We start from the raw sequence: 20,162 nt of genomic DNA on the forward strand, positions 1-20,162 counted from the left end.
TCCAACATTTAATTATTCATTATTAATATAACTAATATCTTCGTTTTATTATACAGAATTTATAACAAATATTAAAAAATAAATATTTACATATTCTCAATTTAGTTCTTATTTACACAGATTGAACGGAACACAAAAAGTTAATTGAATAAAATCGGTTTTTGGGTGGATGATTAAACAGATAAGTTAACATAAATCGAAATTTAATCCTCTATTCTGTTTTTGAGCATTAGTTTCAAATTTGTAGTGCTGCCTTACATTTTATTTATGTTGTCTCAGGTAAATGACAATTTGTCTTTTCTAGCCTAAGTTTAACCAAATTTTAATTTAGGAATAATTGTTAGGGAATAATTTTTTACAGCATTATAAAACAGAAAAACAAAAATCTTATATTTAGTTATTTAAGTTTTAACATTTTATTTAAAAACTTTAATTCCAGCTAAATATTAAAATTGTTCCTATTTGTTTGATTGCTTTTTGAGTATAAGTTCTATTCACAAAAAATATTCATTATAAAAAAAACAATATCAACAAGTAAAAAACTTATCTCTTAAATGGAAAATTTCAAACAAAATATTCTATGTATAAATTTTTTTTATAAATTACTTTCTTCGCGTACATTGTGCGAATTAATGATCATTTGACATAATTTTACTAGTTATAAATACAAATACATATGTAGTATGTATATAAATTCGTTAATAATTTACATTTGCAATCAGTAAAATTATATAATAATTATACAGTTTTATATTATAAAAAATAATATATACTATGTATGTATATACGAACGGATAATAAAATATGTATATGTAGGTCGATTCTAACATTATTTTTTTTTTTTTTTGTATAAAAATCCGGTTAATTTAATCTTACATTTAAAATGTTTTTCCTAATTAAGTATTTTTATAAGTTTTATATAGTGTAATTATGCGTTTATATTTTATTATCCATAATCGTACACAATATATACCTACATAAGCTAAATTATTTGGAAATTTCTTATAAGTACAAGACACTTTGGAGAACACCATAAATACAATCAGTATACCTATTATTTTTTTCCATTTTGTGTTGGAAGCATAGACGCTAGTTCTTCGCCTGCTTCATTTAGGTCATTGTGCTTTTGTTTTTTACCAAAATTTTCACCATCTGCAATGGTTTCTGGCATAGGTCTGTGGCGTGTTTCCGGAAGCAAAAGCGACAAAAGGCCACCAACGAATGCCAGAGCACCGCAGATGATTAGTGGCAAAGGTTTCCAAATTTGACCCAACAAATTAAGGTAAGGTGCTAAAATACCACCAATACGTGCTACCATTGAAGATGCTCCAATGCCAACGTTACGCACTACAGTGGGGAACTGTTCTGCTGAAAATATATAAATGGTACCATATGCGGCAGTGATGGCAAATTTACCAATCATAGCAAATGTTATTATTAACCAATTCATATCTTCCGCTACGAGTATGGTTAGCAGGAGGGATACGCCAGCAGCAATCATACAACCGCACAAAATTGTACGTCGACCCCATCTATTAAGGGTCAGCAGTAGGAATGAGTAGGCTGGAACTTCAACAGCGCCAGATACCAAGAAATTAAGAAAAACATTTCCACCCAAATTGTTCGTATTCCAAGAGAGTCCATAATAAACTCCACTATTGACAAACCAATCGAAAAATATTATCAAGGTTTTACGTCTCAAATTAGGATAACGCAACAAATCAAAAATGGATGGAGATTTCTCATTTGAATTCTTATTTGAATTTTCTTCCTTTTTCTTTTCTGTAGCTTCATCTATTAGATTGTCATACACTTCTTGGGGTATATTTACATTGTTTACTTTGGCAGCCTTTTCAATGACAATGATAGCTTCTTCTTTGCGTCCTTTCAACAAAAGCCATCTTGCCGATTCAGGTATAATCCAATGATAGCACATAAACAATAAACCGGGCAGAGTAAGTGCTATTTGCAGCCATCTCCATTCACGAATAAAGTAAGCAAAAACGGCAGTTAACATAAAACCTGTAGAAAAGAAAAGTTGGCAGGCGACACCAGCAAATAGACGATACGAAGGTCCAACCATTTCCATGGCAATAACATAAGCCACTAAGAATGTACCCGAAGTAGTTGCTCCCACTATCATTCTGGATATCGTATAGGTAAAATATTCCGGTGCAACTCCAGCCAATACGCCGAAAACCACCTGAATCACCAAAGCAGCAAAGAATGTAGGTTTCCGACCATACTTATCGGACAATTGGCCAAAAACTATACTTCCTAGTAAAACACCAAACATAAAGATTGAATCACTAGTAGCACTTAATAAACTGCGACCGCAAACCAAATTCCATTCTGTAACGGCACTATTTATATATAGAGATTGATCATAGACAAAATGCTCACATTGTTTTGTGCCATTGGCAACCTCCACCACTGAGCCATTTAAATACTCCTCTGTGTAAGGAACATCATAATATTCACATGTTTGCCATTTGTTTGTAACGTCATCAAAAGGGTACGTAAGATTCCAACGATCCGACGGAAAACTCTGATATGTAGTCGATGAAGTATCATTTTCAAAAGGCAGAACACAACGAAACTCTGGACGTGCCAACAAGAAAACTCCCGCTAATTTGTGCAAAGCACACGAAATGGCTGGCAAACAAAGAAGGAAATAAATTTGCTTTTGATAGCGTCCAAAGTCGCCTAAATACGTAATGACATCATCGTAACCCATAGTGACGTGGTCTTTATCCTTTTTGCCAAAACACACTACATAAACAGCACACTTACAGCCAACTAAATGCTCAACTAGATTGTCGGTAAAATGGAGCGAACGAAAACTATTTCAAGTTCAAAATAAAGACAGCATTAACAAGAGATTTTCTTAAAGTTGTTGTACTGTTATTACCTTCTTTTTTTTATTTCTTTAATGTTATAGTTATGTTTGTTGTTGCTTGTTGTGAGCTATTAAAGACCCCGCTGTCGTAATAAATTGTTGAATGTTTTAACTTGTTGCAAAAGAATCAAACCGAACCGAACCGCACCACTATGAACACAACAGTGACCGCCAACCGAACAAGAAAAACTAAAAATCATGCGCACACTTTAAAAATATCTCTTTGTTTTCGTGTCAACCCCTTCACTCTTCTTCTGCAACTCAACTTGTACTGAGGAAAAAGTGTGTTCTGTGTGTACTATACGATTGATTACGTTCTTGTTGTTAACAAACACTCAAATGTATCCGCTGAAACTCATACACTCGTGTAAGAAAAAGCTCAACTAGAAAGTATTCCTCACTATTAGTCGTTGTTTAATTACAAAGTATTTATTCACGTCGGACGATGTTTTTCAGTTTAATTATACAGACGACATGCAGCTGACATGTGTGTAAATATGTACGCTTGGCACCGGTGTCAAAAACCTCTCATAGAAAATGTGTATTACCAAAAAAATATGAATCACAAAAGATTCATACGCAACAATGATCTCGCCACAATGTTAATTATTAGCTAATTCCCTTACTGCTGCTGGTAGTTTTGGGCAATGAAGTGAGAATTCAAGTCAATGGCCATAAATTAAATAATCCAGGTGTATAAAAAAACAATAATAATTTGTTACTAGTTGTGTTATCAGTATCGACTAATTAGATTCGTATTTGATTCTTGTTGTTGGTTTTTAATTGTATCGTACGATCCAGCCGATAATCCGGCAACTTGAAATTTACCACCGCACGTTGAAAAAGCCTACGATCTACTGATTTGAGAAATTGCCTCTGTTCAGCAACTAACCAACAAATTAACCAAACATTCATTATTTTTCTAGCGATGTATTTTGTTAGTGTGTATTCTACAAATGCTAAAATCTCGATCTCTCAAGGCAAAACTTGCAGCTCATAAACAGTTTTTTTATATATATTTATTTGTTTACTCTCATTTATTAAAGTAAAGAATTTTTTTTAAATTTCCCCTTGTTTACTATTGAGAATATTTATTTATTTATTATTGTGTATTTGAAATTGTGAATATCTCCTCATCGTTGAGCATTATTTAAACTTTTTGGAAATACTCATATACAATACATCCATTAATTTTAAATATTAACCATTTGAATTTATACAACTGTTTAACTATGTTTCTTATTTGAGTGTAAACTTAAATAATTGTGAAAAAGTTATTTTTTTTTAATTCAATACACCTTTATTAACCAAGCAAAGTTGCAACCATTTCAAAATAATTTTAAAATTAAAAACTTGACAACTGGCAACGATAAGCCTGAACGGATCGAACCAAAATTTATAACATCATCTGTGGTCTCAGCAGTGTAGGGTGAAAAAATAATTAAAGAGGAGCGTGTAAGTGTTTTTCCCTTACGATATCATTATGAGTGAGTTAATTTAAGAGGCAGTTTCTTTTGAAGATTAGTAATAAAATTAAGGTTTTACTTTCTTACCTAGTTTAAACGGTCAAGGGAAAAGAAATAAGTTCTTGAATAAGTTTCTCTGTGTGGTGTATGGTAATACTACAAAGTTCAAACTATAACTAAAAAATCATCAAAGAGGATCAATAATGCTGTGGTATATGGCAATACTTTTATGTTAATCAATGACACTACGTTTTAACATGCAGTTTTATAAATCAAATTCACATCACAATCACATCTCTAAAATAAAAAAAGCACATCACAGTTTCTTATCAGTATTTATTAAATGTTTATTATTTATTTTATATTATTAAACTTTGTTCGCTTACAGCTAACATTGATTAAAAAGGCATTCATAAGCCTTAATGCAAACCAGATATGAACAAGTTGGATTAATTGTTCATTTACACAAAAAATTTATAGACACATGTTTTAAAATAAATTGAATTTTTGTGCACTTTTAATTGAATGAATTTGGGTATCAAACTAATATGTAAAATTAGTTTTCTGAAGGGGGTTATATATGGGGGAAGTAGAGTGATTCTACTTCCTTCTTCTTATGTTAAAGTTAAATTATATATGAGGGTTATGGACCGATCCTCATAAAATAAGACTTATTTATGTCGAATTTCGTCGCTATACTCTTCGGTGGGGATATTGCCCATTCTCATTATCAAACAAAACAAATCAGACAGACATACATTGCTAGATCGTCTTAGAATTTAATTAGGACCCCGAATATATAAACTTTTGTGGGTCTATGATAAATATTTCGATATTGTATTGCCCTTGTACTTTTTTGAAATTTCAGATACATATAGTCTATATTTGTATTTTTGATGCTTTTTTACGTATTGCTAATAACGTCAAAACGGCTAAACCGAATTTGGTCTTCATGTAGATCTGTTTTGGAATGATTTTATAGACATTTTTCGAAAATTAGCAATAGTCTGTGTTTGTATTTTTGATACTTTTTTATGTAATACAATTACGTCAAAACGCCTAAACCTAATAGATCTGTTTTGGGATGATCTTATAGACATGTTCAAAATAGTATAAACTATCAATTTTTTCAAAAATTTTTTATTAAAAGCACTCTCTTATCATATAAAAGATATTACCAAAGAATTTCAAAAAATTAAATAAATTTATAGAGTTATACCTACAAGTTTAGTATGCTGACATATGCAACAATATTATTAAACAAATAACACGTACAACACGAGTTTGGAACAGATTTTATCAATATAAAGAATATAAAAGACTTTTATAGACTTGACTTGTTCATAGGCTCAACATCTGTAAGTAGGTACATTGACAATTTAAAGTTCAATGCTAAATAACATTTCATGTAATGTTTTGGTCAAATAAACGAAATTTGTATTATTTCTATGATCATATATCATAAATACAAAAACACATTTAAATACATACTTACTTATGCAGCAACTTTTAAAGACAAACAAAACTTATTCAGCCACTTAATTCAATTATGATTTTTTTAAGGAAAATATATTGTGTATTTTTTTAATTTCTCTTTATATTTGTATGTATGTACTACATTTTTATTTTTATATTGGTCATAATACAAACCAAATGCGTAATTAAGCATTTTAGTTTTATAATTAATAATTTTTTTATATAGTTAATTTTTAAAATTTTGATCGTTAGTTGTTGATTTTAGAGGTAGAGTTTCCGATTTATTTAAACTTTTAAGTTCTTTGCCATTTTCTAACACACAGTCTTCAGACTTATTTCCTTTACCAAACTCTTCGCCATCGGCTATAGTCTCAAGTGTTGGTTTGTCGTGAGTCTCTGGCAACAGAAGTGAAAGTAAACCGCCAACAAATGCCATTGCTCCAAATATAATTAACGGAAGCGGTTTCCATATATCAGCTAACATATTGAAGAATGGTGCTAAAATGCCTCCGATACGGGCAACCATCGAAGAAGCTCCCAGACCAACATTGCGCACTACAGTTGGAAACTGTTCGGCAGAAAATATGTATATGGTACCATAAGACGCTGTTATTGCCAATTTGCCTATCATAGCAAACGTAATAATCAGCCAATTCATATTACCTGGAACGATTATTGTGAGCAGTAAACTTGTGCCAGCGGCAAGCATACAACCACACAATATAGAACGACGTCCCCATTTATTAAGTGTACATAAAAGAAATATGTAAGCTGGTATTTCAACGGCTCCAGATATCACAAAATTTAGCAGAACATTTCCACCAAGATTATTTGTATTCCATGAAAGTCCATAGTAAGTGCCACTATTCACGAACCAATCGAAAAATATCAATAAAGTCTTCTTTCTTAAATTAGGATAGCGTAAAAGATCCAGCACACTTGGCTGCTTTACTTCAGACTCCTCGGTCTCGGGTTTCTTTTCTTCAGTATTATCATCCAATAACTGATTAAGTACATCCATAGGAATTGTCACCTTATTGAAACGTGCAGCTTTCTGTATATTTGCTATTGCTGCTTCTTTTCTGTTTTTAGATAAAAGCCAACGCGCCGATTCGGGTATAATCCAATAATAACACATAAATAATAAACCGGGTAGTGTTAAAGCAATCTGTAGCCAACGCCAATCGTGAATAAAGTAAGCAAACAATGCTGTCAACATAAAACCCGCCGAGAAAAACATCATAACAAAGATGCCAGCAAACAGTCTCTTACTAGGACCCACCATTTCCATGGCAATAACATAAGCAACCAAAAATACGCCAGAAGTCGTGGCACCCACTACAAAACGTGATGCAGTATATGTTATATATTCCGGTGCTACGCCAGCCAATACTCCAAATACGACCTGAATTACTAGCGATGCGAAAAATATAGGTTTTCTACCATATTTATCTGACATCTGGCCAAAAACCATACTCCCCACCAAGACTCCCAACATGAACATTGCATCGCTAGTGGCTGCTAGGAAGCTACGTCCACACACCATATCCCATTCAGTAACAGCACTATTTAGGTATTTTGTCGTATCGTAGACATATTGTGAACACTCTACGGTTTCAGTAGCAGCAATCGGTTCACTACTATTTAAATATTCCGATGTATACTCTACATTGTAATATGAACATGTTTGATAGTTTACACCTAACAAATCTTTTGGATAAGCCAATTTCCATACATTTTCTGGTAAATCATACTCGAGTTTATTTTGGTTTGTTGAATTTTCGAATGGAAGCACGCAACGGAAATCCGGTTTAGCTAGCAGGAAAACACCGGCAAGTTTATGAAATGCACAGGTTATTGATGTTAGACAGATAAGAAAATATATAATTTTCTGATATTTTCCAAAATCACCCAAATGTGCAATAACATCGTCGTATCCCATTATGACGGTTATTGGTGTTACTTAATGACACTTAATATTTAAATATAACTTAATACTGTTTAGATTGGTAATATTTGTTTTTATATTTAAATTACTAAAACTTTTGCAATACTTTGTTCTCTATTTACTGTTTAGATATTTGGACTATGAAATGTTTATAAATGTATGTATACATTATTTTAAAATGACGTGTTCGTAGTCCATATTTTAATGAAGATAGCATTTACTGAGAGCACTGGCACAATTCAAATTTTGAGAATATGTTGAGAGTGTAGTTACACCGGGTTTTACGTCTGCGGATGAGGGAATATTTATTTGTGCGGTCAGAGTTCTTTAAGAGTAATACAAAATATGTTCAAAACTTAAAGGCACGTGCTTTGAGAGTTAGCTTTTATTGGATTTATCACACGTTTTTTTTTATTTCTCAATTTTTTCTTTTCAAAACGAACATTTTTTCATCCGAAAACAATTAACACAACCGCTACGCCAAAAACACTTCTTGCTTAAACGACTCGCAAATAACAACTGTTCGTATTTAGAATTTGTAAATATTGTGTCTTTTTCTGAAGAAAATACTAGAGTTTAATTTATTGAAAATAAGCAAAAACTTATATACAATACTTCGTACATACAAACATATATCATATGTTCGTTCATAAATACATATGTACATACTACGTACAGACATATGTTTGTATCTACTATGTGCATATGCTTATATGACGTATGTATGTATCTTTTAAACAACCACAATATATAACGACAAAGAAAAATAAAACATTGGGACAATGTATTGTAACAACACTTTTCTTTACTCTCACATTCAAATAATTTGGACAATACAACTTTCTACCAAATAATTCAATATTTTAAAATGTATGTATTCGTTAGTGATCAAAATAAAATATTGCTTTTATCTTTATATGCAGCTCTTTTAAAATTGTTAAGATGTTTTAAGAGAAAGTAAATGCTAACTATCTCTTTAACCAAGAGAAAGTGCAAAGGGATGAAATAAGATATGTTATTTTTGCTTAAAATTTTATTTAAAAATTACATAGTATGTATATCAATTAAGCCGATCAACATAAAATATAGATTTATAACATTAGTTGTTTTAAAAACTATACAATATTTTTATTTAAATTTTGCATAGTCTTCAGGTTCCCGGATTGTAATTCCATTTACGAGCTACTCTGACAACAAAAGATTTTTCAAATATGTTTATTAAATATAAATATCTAATAAACAATGAAAATATCAAGTAAGTCAAGAGGAAGTTTTGTGTATTAAAAATTAATTACATTTTTTGTTTGTTTCACAATTGATTTAAACTCCCATTAAATGAAATCTTTCAGAAATCACCATGTAGTCCAATATGTATTAATATCAATATATGTATGATAGTACAATTCTTATATTGTTTGGATATTATAATTGATATGTAAAATGAATTTCAATACTGTTAATAGCGTGTTTAAATTAAATTAATTATTTTAATTTCAATTTATTCTTTCTTCATATGGGAGTATGTGAGTGAAAAAATTAATTTAATTTCTTAAATGAAAGGCTCAAAGAGAAAAGTATATTTAAAACTATAAATTGTGTTGATTGTTTTTATTGAACTGAACATTCAAATTGGGATTTATTAAAATTAATTTATAACATTTTATATAACTACGACAATGATTAGGTTGGTTTCTTATGGTATATAAATACATGCATACATATGTACGTACACATACATACTGTGTACATTGACTTTATTAGTTTGTGCAACTCAAAATCATTTATTTCCTCAATTAGAATCAATTAGTGTTAAAAGAAGAACAAACATCTCAATAAAATTAAATTCATATACGAAAAACACTTGGAAACAATTCTCAGAACAATGTACAACTTTTTAAAAATCGAAAAAAGTCAAAAACGTTTTGTTATATTCATACATAATGTGTACATTCCTTCATTTTTTTATTTAATTGATATGGGTTTGTTTTAATTTTGGAAGTTTATTAATTACAAATTGAAGCATGGAGCCGAATAAGGGTGTATAAACCATTTGGGAAATTTTACAGGAGACGATAAAAACATCATAAAACTTTAAAATCGGCATATATCCATATATTTTAGTTGAAAGTATATATAAATAAATGTTATTTTTTTATACTTCTTAATTATTTTATTATATAAAACTTGGACAGCCTCAACATAACAGGTTTTCAGATTTTTTTGGTATATTAATCAATCAATTATAGTAATATGCATATAAAAATAGTATAATAACAATAGCATAGTAAAAATTGTACTTAGAAAAATCTTTCTTAGATAAATCTTTAAATCGCACCTTATTGCGTTATTGTCAAAATCAGCGAACCACATTATTATCTTAGTTCATTATCAAATTGGATAGGACCTCTTTAACTAAAATAATCCGAAAATAACAAGATATAATAATTTTTTAAAATATAACTATAGTTATGGATATACGCCCTTCTTCTTGTCCACACTTTCATACTTAAATAATTCATTCAATAATAATCTTTTTTGCAATATAATTAAAAAATTAATAAATTTGAAATGTTTTCCAAACATTCTGCAAATTTGGTGCAATTAGAATTAAAATTTATACGTTTTTTTACAGAAAAATACATTAAATTGCTAATATTTTTTACCCAAAAAAATAAATAGTATTTAAAAATAGTGCTTTTAAAACTATCTATTTTAGCGAAAAATTTATATTTTTCAATTTATTTTTTTATGAATAGATTTAAAAAGGTTAGTTTAATATAATTATGCGAAAAAACGCGATTTTGAAAAGGTGGTCTTTACGCCCTTATTCGCATCCATGCTTCAATTGTTATAATAACATAAATTCTTAAACATTTATGTAAGAATTATCTAGTTTAAAAAAATCATTAATTTTTATTTTAAATTTTCACAAAAATTTAAAAATTTTAATAAAATTGATAAAAAATATTAGGAAAATCAATTCTAAAAAAAATCTCAAAATTAAAAATTTTTAAAGATTGTTTTTTTTTCATTAAAAAAAAATTATTATTATATACAAATTTTAGAAAGTGCGAAATACCCAAAATATTAAAATTGTTTTCTCCTTAATTGTTAAATATTATAAAAAATGTGATTTTCTGAAAGTGGGGTTATGTGGGACATTGGATTAACATCATATAGACTTTGGTAGACAGATTAACGCATTATACTCCACTATATTGGGTTATAAAAATATAGCTAGATTATAATTTTTAAACCCATTGATTTTTTCGAATGTTAGCATGATAGAACCTTCGCGAAAGGTAGTTACCTTAATGCGAAGGCCGTACTGGCAATGTCACCCATACCAAAGGGGATCATTGTTAGTGCTTACAAAGAACTTACCCCACAATGACGGGTAGCATCTGCTTTCCCCTATGGGGCCAACTCCTTTTTGGACCCTATTTAAACTACGCCTATTAATAATATACAGAAAGTCTATTCCTGTTACCGCCTGGCTAGTTCAGTAATTACTCCGGGTGATCAAACCCACCTTTAGTTTTATTTTTTTCTTTTAGATAGAAATTAATAATTGAGATTGTTTTATAATTGATATTTTGAAAGATCTTTCGTATTTTAAAAGTATTTAAAATCAGGATTTACGACATTGTTACGTATGACTACTACTTATTAAGTGTACCTTTTAAAAAAGCTTCATTTAATGGCAAAAACATGTATTTTGGGAAATTGGACTATACAGATTTAAAGTGTAAAGTGATAAAAATAAATAGTTTTTTAAAAAATATATACTGAAATCAGTGGTGAACATAGGTTTTAAAATATTATGCCGACGATATGTTTAAAATATCCCTATCATAAAAGTTCTAATAATTGGCATCTCTAATGCAACCTGAGTTATATCCCCAAACCCTGCATTATAGCAACAAATATCTCCATTGATATGGTAACCTTCCAAATCAATGTTTTTGTTTTGCTCCGCATATTCGCCATTACTTGAAGTTTTCACAAATTCCTATAATTACACGAGTAATTTTTGCATTTGCATGAAAACTCGGCTAATTGGGTTTTTATATATCACTGCATACAATAAAAATATACAGGAGAAATCTTATCTAATTGTTAACAGTATTCCTTGAATGAACGGTGCATTTTAAGATGTTTAAATTAAAACATCTTTCTGGTAAAGAATATTATGAAACTAATATTATGAATGTGTAACTAAGCACAATCTTTCCTATTTTAGGTATTTCTAAAACACTTAAAAATGGTGTCAACTTTAGCACAACTATTAAAAGAGAGGTTAATCCAAAAACAGCTGTACTCATGCTAAACATGGGTGGACCTCAGACCACAGATCAAGTACATGATTATTTGTTACGCATAATGACTGATAGGGATATGATACAATTGCCGGTTCAAAGTAAATTAGGACCTTGGATTGCTCAGAGACGTACTCCTGAAGTTCAAAAGAAGTATCAAGAAATTGGAGGAGGTTCTCCAATTTTAAAATGGACAGACCTACAAGGTGAACTAATGTGTAAGGAATTGGATCGCTTATCACCAGAAACAGCACCACATAAACATTATGTCGGTTTTCGTTATGTGAATCCTTTAACAGAAGATACTTTAGAGAAAATTGAAAAGTAAATCTTGAAAATCATAAGCGGTGAAGTTTTAAATTCATAAACCATTATTACTATTATTTCAGAGATAAACCCGAGAGAATAGTATTATTTTCTCAATATCCTCAATATAGTTGCGCAACTTCTGGCTCAAGTTTTAATTCAATTTACCAACACTATCGTAAGAGGTAATTTGTAAAATATCTATATATTTTAAATAGTCTGGTGTAAATTTATGTTTTATAGGTCTCTGCCATCAAATATCAAATGGAGTGTCATTGATCGCTGGGGTTCTCATCCCCTGTTGATTAAAACATTTGCGGATCGTATTCGGGAAGAATTGGACAAATTCTGTGAAACTAAACGCAATGATGTGGTTATTCTTTTTACCGCTCATTCTCTACCTTTGAAGGCAGTGAATCGTGGTGATCCTTATCCTTCAGAAATAGGTGCAAGTGTACATATGGTCATGAAGGAATTGGGTAACACCAATCCCTACAGTTTGGCGTGGCAATCAAAAGTGGGGCCTCTGCCCTGGTTGGCACCAGCCACTGATGACGCTATTAAAGTTTGTATTCTTTTAATACTAAATCTAAGTGTTCTTATTACATAAATCGTTTTTAGGGCTATGTAAAACAAGGCTTAAAGAATTTCATTTTGGTACCTATTGCATTTGTTAACGAACATATTGAAACTTTGCATGAACTGGATATTGAGTATTGTGATGAATTGGCAAAAGAGGTGATTTGAGTTCTTCATTTATGCATACATATGTATGTAAGTTTAACAATAACATACCTTTGTCTTATAGGTTGGTGTTGAGGAAATGCGTAGAGCTGCTGCACCAAATGACCACCCTTTGTTTATTAATGCTCTTAGCAGCATTGTGGCGGAACACTTGACACAAGATCAAACCGTTAATCCAAAATTTTTAATGCGCTGTCCAATGTGCGTCAATCCAAGATGTCGCGATAGCAAAAAATGGTATAAGGAAATTTGTTCACGTTAAACTGTACTTGTTTGGTTAATTGGGTTCATTAAATATTTTTTATTTTGCTCTTTTGAAATAAATATTGCACTAATAACCACGCTCTTCATTACTTTTAAAAAATTTATATTAAAAATAAAATTTTAAGCGCTAAAATGTTTGTAATATTGCCAGATCTAAGAATAAATAATTGACTGTGCTGCCAGAGTAATCTATTATAATTAAATAAAGCTAAAAGAATCAAATCTTTTGTGAAAATTTTAAATAACTCAGTTTGAATGGTTCCATAATGGTTTAAACATCTTTGGACTTTATTTGCAAAATCAATTATTCGGAAATTTCCTTAGAAGATAAGTTTATTTGTAAGGGATTAATAATTTTTATTTTTCTAATAATTTTTAAAAATTTTGTATTTTGAATAAAATTTTCCGACCTTTTTGGAGTTATGTTCACTTTACAACATTTTTGACTGCCTTTGTGATTCTATATTTCGACAAACGAGTGTTAACCCGTAAACTTATTAATCTGGGAAATTAGAATTAAAAAAAAATTTTTCAGATTTCGTACAAACGTATGTTTCATTCCGTTTTTTTCGTTTCCAAGTTATAGCACTTCAAAGTTCTTATGTATACATTCTGATAATTTTAATGAATCAAGTTTTCAAGGCACTGTTTGCATGTTCAGGATTTTCCACAAATGTTTACCCTGTGTTGTTTATTTGATAGTCTGGTAACTCATGTGTTTTCGTTTTTGTTTTGGTTATTACTACTCGTGGAAGATAAATTTAGTAGAATTAAAAAAGTATGCAAATAAACAAAAACTGTATAAAAAATATTGCCATCAGCAATTTTCGTTGTTCCTAAAACAAAAAACATTTTGCCAACAAACTTTAGAAAGTTATAAAAAAATATTTCTTTAACATACTACAGTCATAAATCAAAAACAAAAAAATGTTGATTTTGCTAAAAAAGAAACAAAAATATTCTCCAATAAGAGTTAATTTTATTTAAATTACTGGAATTTCATTAAAAAAACGAAAAGAAATTAATGACTAAACATAAAAAATACTTGCAATTGCAGAGAAATTTGAAACTACAAAATAATTTTTCTTCAGTTTAAAAACACACAACAAACACATGGTTAATTGAAAATATAAGAAAATAAAAAAGACAATAGAAATCAAATGACTGTGTTATGAAATCAATCATTCGGTGGATTCTAGCATTTCAATTATATTACAAGTTCAATAGCGAACATTATAATTCTAACATTTAAATAAGTTATTCTTGCTACAACTTCAGAGAGCTATCCAGAAAAGACTGATTTCGATTTATTTTTTGAACCTCGCGACAATACCAACAGTGTACTGTATTATAGACATTGTATATAAAGTTAGAATAATCTTATCGCTCCAAACCGGTAATAAATATACGATTTGCTAATATCTTATTTGATTTTTAAGATACTGATACTGAATGTAAACTAACACAAACAAACAAAAAAAGCATTTTACACTCATGAATCCTCCTACTGGCAGTCCAAATAACTACTACAACAACAACGGTAATACAAATAACGACTCCGATCATAGTCGCCAACAACAAAAAGAATGTCACAATAATACACAACACAGTCAAAACATTAATTGTCATGAAAGTCACTCAACAGTCTACTCTATACCCTCATCGCCTCCGATCAGTTATTCTGCATCAACATCTCATCCGACTTTCAACACAAATAACAATCCAAACAGGTAATTAAATTTACTTTTCTGATTTTTCCGATATACGTATTTTAAGAATATTTTAAAATATACAAAGTGGCAAATCCTATATTTTATTACTTAAAATTTCAAAAAGTGAATAACATGCATTTAAAAACAAGTTCTTCTCTTTTACGTAATAATTGTTTAATTGATTGTTGTACTATCTGTCAATCAATTAAAAAACAATAATCAGAAATTATTCATTTTACAGAATTTGGAAGTTTTAGTTTGTAACTTTAAACATAAATTCAACAATTATTAAATGTTAAGAATGATTTTTACATTATACCTATTAAATTTTAAAAATGTTGCAATTTTTTATAAAATGCAATCATATGAATTTTTGTTGTTTAAGTTTTTTTGGTTAAAGGTTAATAACTAAAAAAAACATTCACGTGTCACATCCACAATGCAAGTGTACAATTACCAACAGCAATTCATATTTATACCCTACACCATTATAGTATTTCACATTTGTGCTGTACTAAGTGTAAACCTTTTATCAAAGTGCAAGCCATACTTTCATAGATAATTTGGTGAGATTTGGCAAACCCAAGGCCTGTAATCTTTCTCAATTATGATTCCATTAGATTTAATGTCCTAAAATTAAAATTTATGTGCATCTTACTTAGTTTTATCGTGAAATCGTAATTTTCCAATAATTGCTTTTTCATGAGAAATTTAGTGATATTTTAAAATAAAAATATTAAAGTGATTTGCCTATCTGCACGTTCCCCTTATCGCTCATTTACAACTAAGAGTCATAACTCAATATACGATGTTTTTTAAACAAAATGTTATAAAATATTCGCCGTGTTAAAATCTTTCAGATAGTTTTATCTTTTTATAGAATTGATATGAGAAAAAAACTTATGTTTTTACTGTTATTTTATTATCAAAAAATTATCTTGAAGCAAAAAAAAAATTCTCAGATAATACAAATTATCCATCAAATATGACAAAAATTCAAATAAATTTCCGAACTATTAAACAAAAATATGAAAGTTATCCGAGGATATCGAAATGGTTTAGTAAGTTACGAATCTCTGGAATAAGTAGTAGTAGCCTTGTTTTTGTTTCAAATTGTTGTGAATTGGACCTTTCTTTTTTGTAGACGCATTTGAAGAAATATAAAATAATATTAAATATTTACATTTTACTCGAAACTACGTTATTTGAGTTATTTTTAAAATAGTTTCAAATTATACAACTATGTTTGAAGATACTTTAAATTGGCCTACGTATGCACATGCATAAGAAATCTAGTAAATCATTATTTGATGCTGTTCGTTAACTACCACAATATTAAAGCAAAAAAGCATGAAAAAATGATGATCATATTTCTTATTTGTAACACAAAGTAGAATAATCTTATCTACTACGTTTATATGTATACAATGGAAACTAAATGTAATAAAATAGTTAGAAAAGCAGTCAGTCCTCGTTCAAACACCAGATTGTCTTCATCTAAATATTGTTACTTAATTATGTAGATAAATTTAAATTCGATGCGGAAATTTCTATACAAACTTTTAGGTTTAAGTTTTAAGTATGAAAAACTTAATTTTTATTTACTTTATTTACTGATTATTGTTAATGTATTGATATTTTTTAGGTCTTCAGAACCATATGAACCCTCAGAGGCTAGTACACTATTGGGTGGAGGAAATCATAGCAAAATGAGAATAAAATTTGGTGGTATTTTTAAACAACGTAGTGTCATTGTAGACTTGCTGGCGATATTCTTTGGAATTGGCACTTGGATAGGGATCAATGGTACCTTCATACAATTACCTCTACTGGTAGAGGTAGCACCTGAAGGCTGGAGTTTGCCATCTTATTTGAGCGTTATGGTACAAATTGGCAATTTGGGTCCATTGGCATATACGCTATTACAAAAATTTTCCAAACACAAAGACGCTTATATGATATATGGCTTATTGATAACGGGCACTCTATCAGCTATTCTGACGGCCTTTTTTTACAGTCGAACAGCAATTTTATTTGGGTCAGAACACAGTGTGGCCTTGTTTGCGTTAACGTTCTTTACTGCCCTAACGGCCTGTACAAGCTCCGTTCTATTTATGCCCTACATGGGTAGATTTAAAGAAATCTACTTAGTTACATATTTTATTGGTGAAGGTCTGAGCGGTCTATTACCCAGCGTAGTGGCACTTATTCAAGGTATTGGTGGTGCAGCTGAGTGCCGATTGACTAATGTTACTGAAACTGGCCAAGAAATATATGAGAAATATGTGCCACCGCCTCTTTTTGGTACAAGGGAATTTTTCATTTTCGTATTTGTCATGATGGTGCTAAGTTTCGTTGGCTTCCTACTATTAGATCGTCTGAAATTAGCGAAAAAACAATATGCAGCTGTTCAAGTTAGTCACGGCAATAATTATGTATACGAAAGGGAAACTAAAAATGTACCAAATACAAATGGTGTGGAAGCAGCGAATAGTCAAACTAATAACAATTCAGTCGCTGAAACGGATAAGGTCAACGGTGATTTGACACCAGAAATTTCATCTGGTAAATATACATTCTTGCTACTGCTAATTGGCACAATAAGCTTCTTCGCCAATGGTATTTTCAATAGTATACAATCATACTCCTGCCTTCCGTATGGCGGACAAGCTTACCATTTATCGGCTACATTAAGTGTTATTGCAAATCCACTGGCGTGTTTCTTGGCCATTTTCTTACCTCACACCTCCCTACGCAGTATATTGACTCTTACTGGGTTAGCAGGTCTACTTACAGTATATGTATTTGTTACAGCCGCCATGAGTCCATTCCCACCATTATATGGTACAACGGCTGGAGCTGTGCTAGTGGTAAGAATATATATTTTAAAATATAAATTTGGATTTTCAAAAATTTTTTAACTTTTTTTATTTTCAGATTATAACTTGGACCCTACTAATAGGTTTGGTTAGTTATATTAAACTGAGCATAACCACTGTAATGCGATCTCAGGGTGGTAAATCGTTGGTGTGGACTGGCGGTTTAACACAATTAGGTTCTACAATTGGCTCAATACTTATTTTTATTTTAATAAATTATACTAATAGTTTTACGGCAGCGTCCTATGAAGAATGTTGAAGCATTTTTTATATATCTTTTAGTTTTAAATATTAAACTCATTGTTTTCATTACGTCTCCGCAAGTTAAAAAAGCGTTATATCAATAATTTACTACAATGCTACCATAATCCAAAATTGTTGTGTTTTTTGAACTGAACTTTAGATTTATCAATTTTCAAATTGTATATATATTTCGGTGAGAGATCAATTTCGAACTAAAACTCATGTTTTCAATAATATTAGATCAATACAAATTAAATTCTAATTTAGATAAGATGCACATTAACCCCTACTATCTAAATCTAGTTTACTTATCGAAGTAATGACTTTTTTGGATTATGCTAGTCTTATAGTAAATGAGCGATAAGTACAAAATAAAAGCAAATTTGGATTTGTATTTGAATTATAATACCTGAAATCCCACTTATGTACAAGAAAGTGTTTCGAACTTAACTTTATATGTATGTGATATTTGCCGATAGTTAAATTAATTTTATTTACCTTTATATAAAGAAAAAATAACAATAGCAAATAAACAAATGGTCGAAAAAGATTGTTTTTAATAAAATACCCATTACATTTTTAAATCATACTGTTGAATACATATATATTTTTTGTTTGGGAATTAGTTTAAGCCAAAGTATAACTTGCTTCATTATTGCTTTGTTGTAACAGATTGACTGTGACTGTACGTTTTTTCCTGATGCAGCTTTTTCTGGATTAACAATATTTGGCCGATTGAACATTGGGTTGTTCCGGAGCAAAGATCCAATTGTCGTGGGAACGTCATTATCGCCATAATACCTTTGGTAGAAATTGTACTCATACTGTCTTTAAATTAAAGTGGTTCATTTCGCTGCCATAACAGGAGTATACACTAACAGGAAGAAAACGTTAATAATATTAGAAGTGGTTAAAATTATATGATTCAGTTGAGTTGATTAGATGTTTTAATTTTACATTAATTTAAAACTTTTAAATTAAAATTAATAATTGTATATTAATATACATGCATATGCATATTGTGTAGTATTGTATGGTAGATATTATCGTCATAAATGGTTTTATATTAAATTTTGTTTTATTCACTTTAGAATTTTTTGGCGAAAAATATTATAACATTTCATTTAATTTTGTTTATTAAAAACTAGTGGTGCCCGGATTGCATTACTGGGCCTTGATGAACATGTGGACTTTCCGCATAAGATTGGATTCAATTTATACATCCCTCAAGTTTTAAAATAACCAATTGAGCGGTTTTGGTTTAACTTGCTGAAAATTTAAATAATATATCTAGAAAGATAGATAGATAGATAGATAGATAGATAGATAGATAGATAGATAGATAGATAGATAGATAGATAGATAGATAGATAGATAGATAGATAGATAGATAGATAGATAGATAGATAGATAGATAGATAGATAGATAGATAGATAGATAGATGGATGACACTTATTTAATTTATTTCTAAAATAAACCTAGCCTATTGGCCATAATCGGTTACAAATTTCTACTTAAGGGTAACTTGCTGAAAATTAAATGAATTTAAATGAGGGATGTTATACATTTTGGCAACTCTGAACTACTTAAATCTGAATCTCAGTTTTAGAAGCGGTTGAAAATACGATATTTGGATGTCAAAAATAAAACATTCCATTAATCACACGCTTATATAAATTTCACTGGTTTTTTACTAAACTTGATTTACCTACTTCAAATATGTTTTTTGTAATGACTTTTCTACATCTATTTTCTCAGTTTTAACTGAGGTTTAATTTGTAAGGAAATATTTGGATTATAAAAGTGAATAATATGTAATCGCATTTTCATATGTGATTAAGATGTAGTTTGAGAAATAATAACGTCAATAATTATTTTCTGGGTACTATTATGTTACCTGGTTCA

The 20,162-nt window shown here is 29.8% G+C and overlaps 4 protein-coding genes across 6 annotated transcripts; 2 read left to right on the forward strand and 2 right to left on the reverse strand.

Moving 5' to 3' along the window:
- Nucleotides 1-822: 822 nt before the first annotated feature.
- Nucleotides 823-3,757, reverse strand: LOC111690562 (organic cation transporter protein-like). The gene is made up of 2 exons (XM_023453066.2): nucleotides 2,912-3,757; nucleotides 823-2,843 (listed from the first exon to the last, which is right to left on the reverse strand). Exon 2 carries the CDS (start codon nucleotides 2,735-2,737, stop codon nucleotides 1,055-1,057), a length of 1,683 nt encoding a protein of 560 aa, XP_023308834.2. The 5' UTR covers nucleotides 2,738-2,843; nucleotides 2,912-3,757; the 3' UTR covers nucleotides 823-1,054.
- A 2,161-nt stretch (nucleotides 3,758-5,918) lies between these two features.
- On the reverse strand, nucleotides 5,919-8,299 carry LOC111690559 (organic cation transporter-like protein). The gene has a single exon (XM_023453065.2). It carries the CDS (start codon nucleotides 7,781-7,783, stop codon nucleotides 6,068-6,070), a length of 1,716 nt encoding a protein of 571 aa, XP_023308833.2. The 5' UTR covers nucleotides 7,784-8,299; the 3' UTR covers nucleotides 5,919-6,067.
- Nucleotides 8,300-11,792: 3,493 nt separating this feature from the next.
- Nucleotides 11,793-13,856, forward strand: LOC111690563 (ferrochelatase, mitochondrial). The gene is made up of 6 exons (XM_023453067.2): nucleotides 11,793-11,969; nucleotides 12,033-12,432; nucleotides 12,498-12,599; nucleotides 12,658-12,979; nucleotides 13,036-13,152; nucleotides 13,223-13,856. The coding sequence occupies exons 1-6, from the start codon at nucleotides 11,945-11,947 to the stop codon at nucleotides 13,418-13,420; spliced, it is 1,164 nt and encodes a 387-aa protein (XP_023308835.1). The 5' UTR covers nucleotides 11,793-11,944; the 3' UTR covers nucleotides 13,421-13,856.
- Nucleotides 13,857-14,169: 313 nt separating this feature from the next.
- On the forward strand, nucleotides 14,170-18,851 carry LOC111690495 (solute carrier family 52, riboflavin transporter, member 3-A). 3 transcript variants are annotated; one of them, XM_023452983.2, is made up of 3 exons: nucleotides 14,170-15,152; nucleotides 16,780-18,004; nucleotides 18,072-18,851. In XM_023452983.2, the coding sequence occupies exons 1-3, from the start codon at nucleotides 14,917-14,919 to the stop codon at nucleotides 18,270-18,272; spliced, it is 1,662 nt and encodes a 553-aa protein (XP_023308751.2). In that variant the 5' UTR covers nucleotides 14,170-14,916; the 3' UTR covers nucleotides 18,273-18,851. The 3 variants fall into 3 exon arrangements, with proteins under 3 accessions (XP_023308751.2, XP_046805632.1, XP_023308752.2); XM_046949676.1 differs by having other exon boundaries at nucleotides 14,170-14,818; XM_023452984.2 differs by lacking the exon at nucleotides 14,170-15,152 and adding an exon at nucleotides 16,567-16,713.
- Nucleotides 18,852-20,162: the final 1,311 nt, after the last annotated feature.

This window comes from Lucilia cuprina, chromosome 4, assembly GCF_022045245.1.
Source record: "Lucilia cuprina isolate Lc7/37 chromosome 4, ASM2204524v1, whole genome shotgun sequence".
NCBI classification, from domain to species: domain Eukaryota; kingdom Metazoa; phylum Arthropoda; class Insecta; order Diptera; family Calliphoridae; genus Lucilia; species Lucilia cuprina.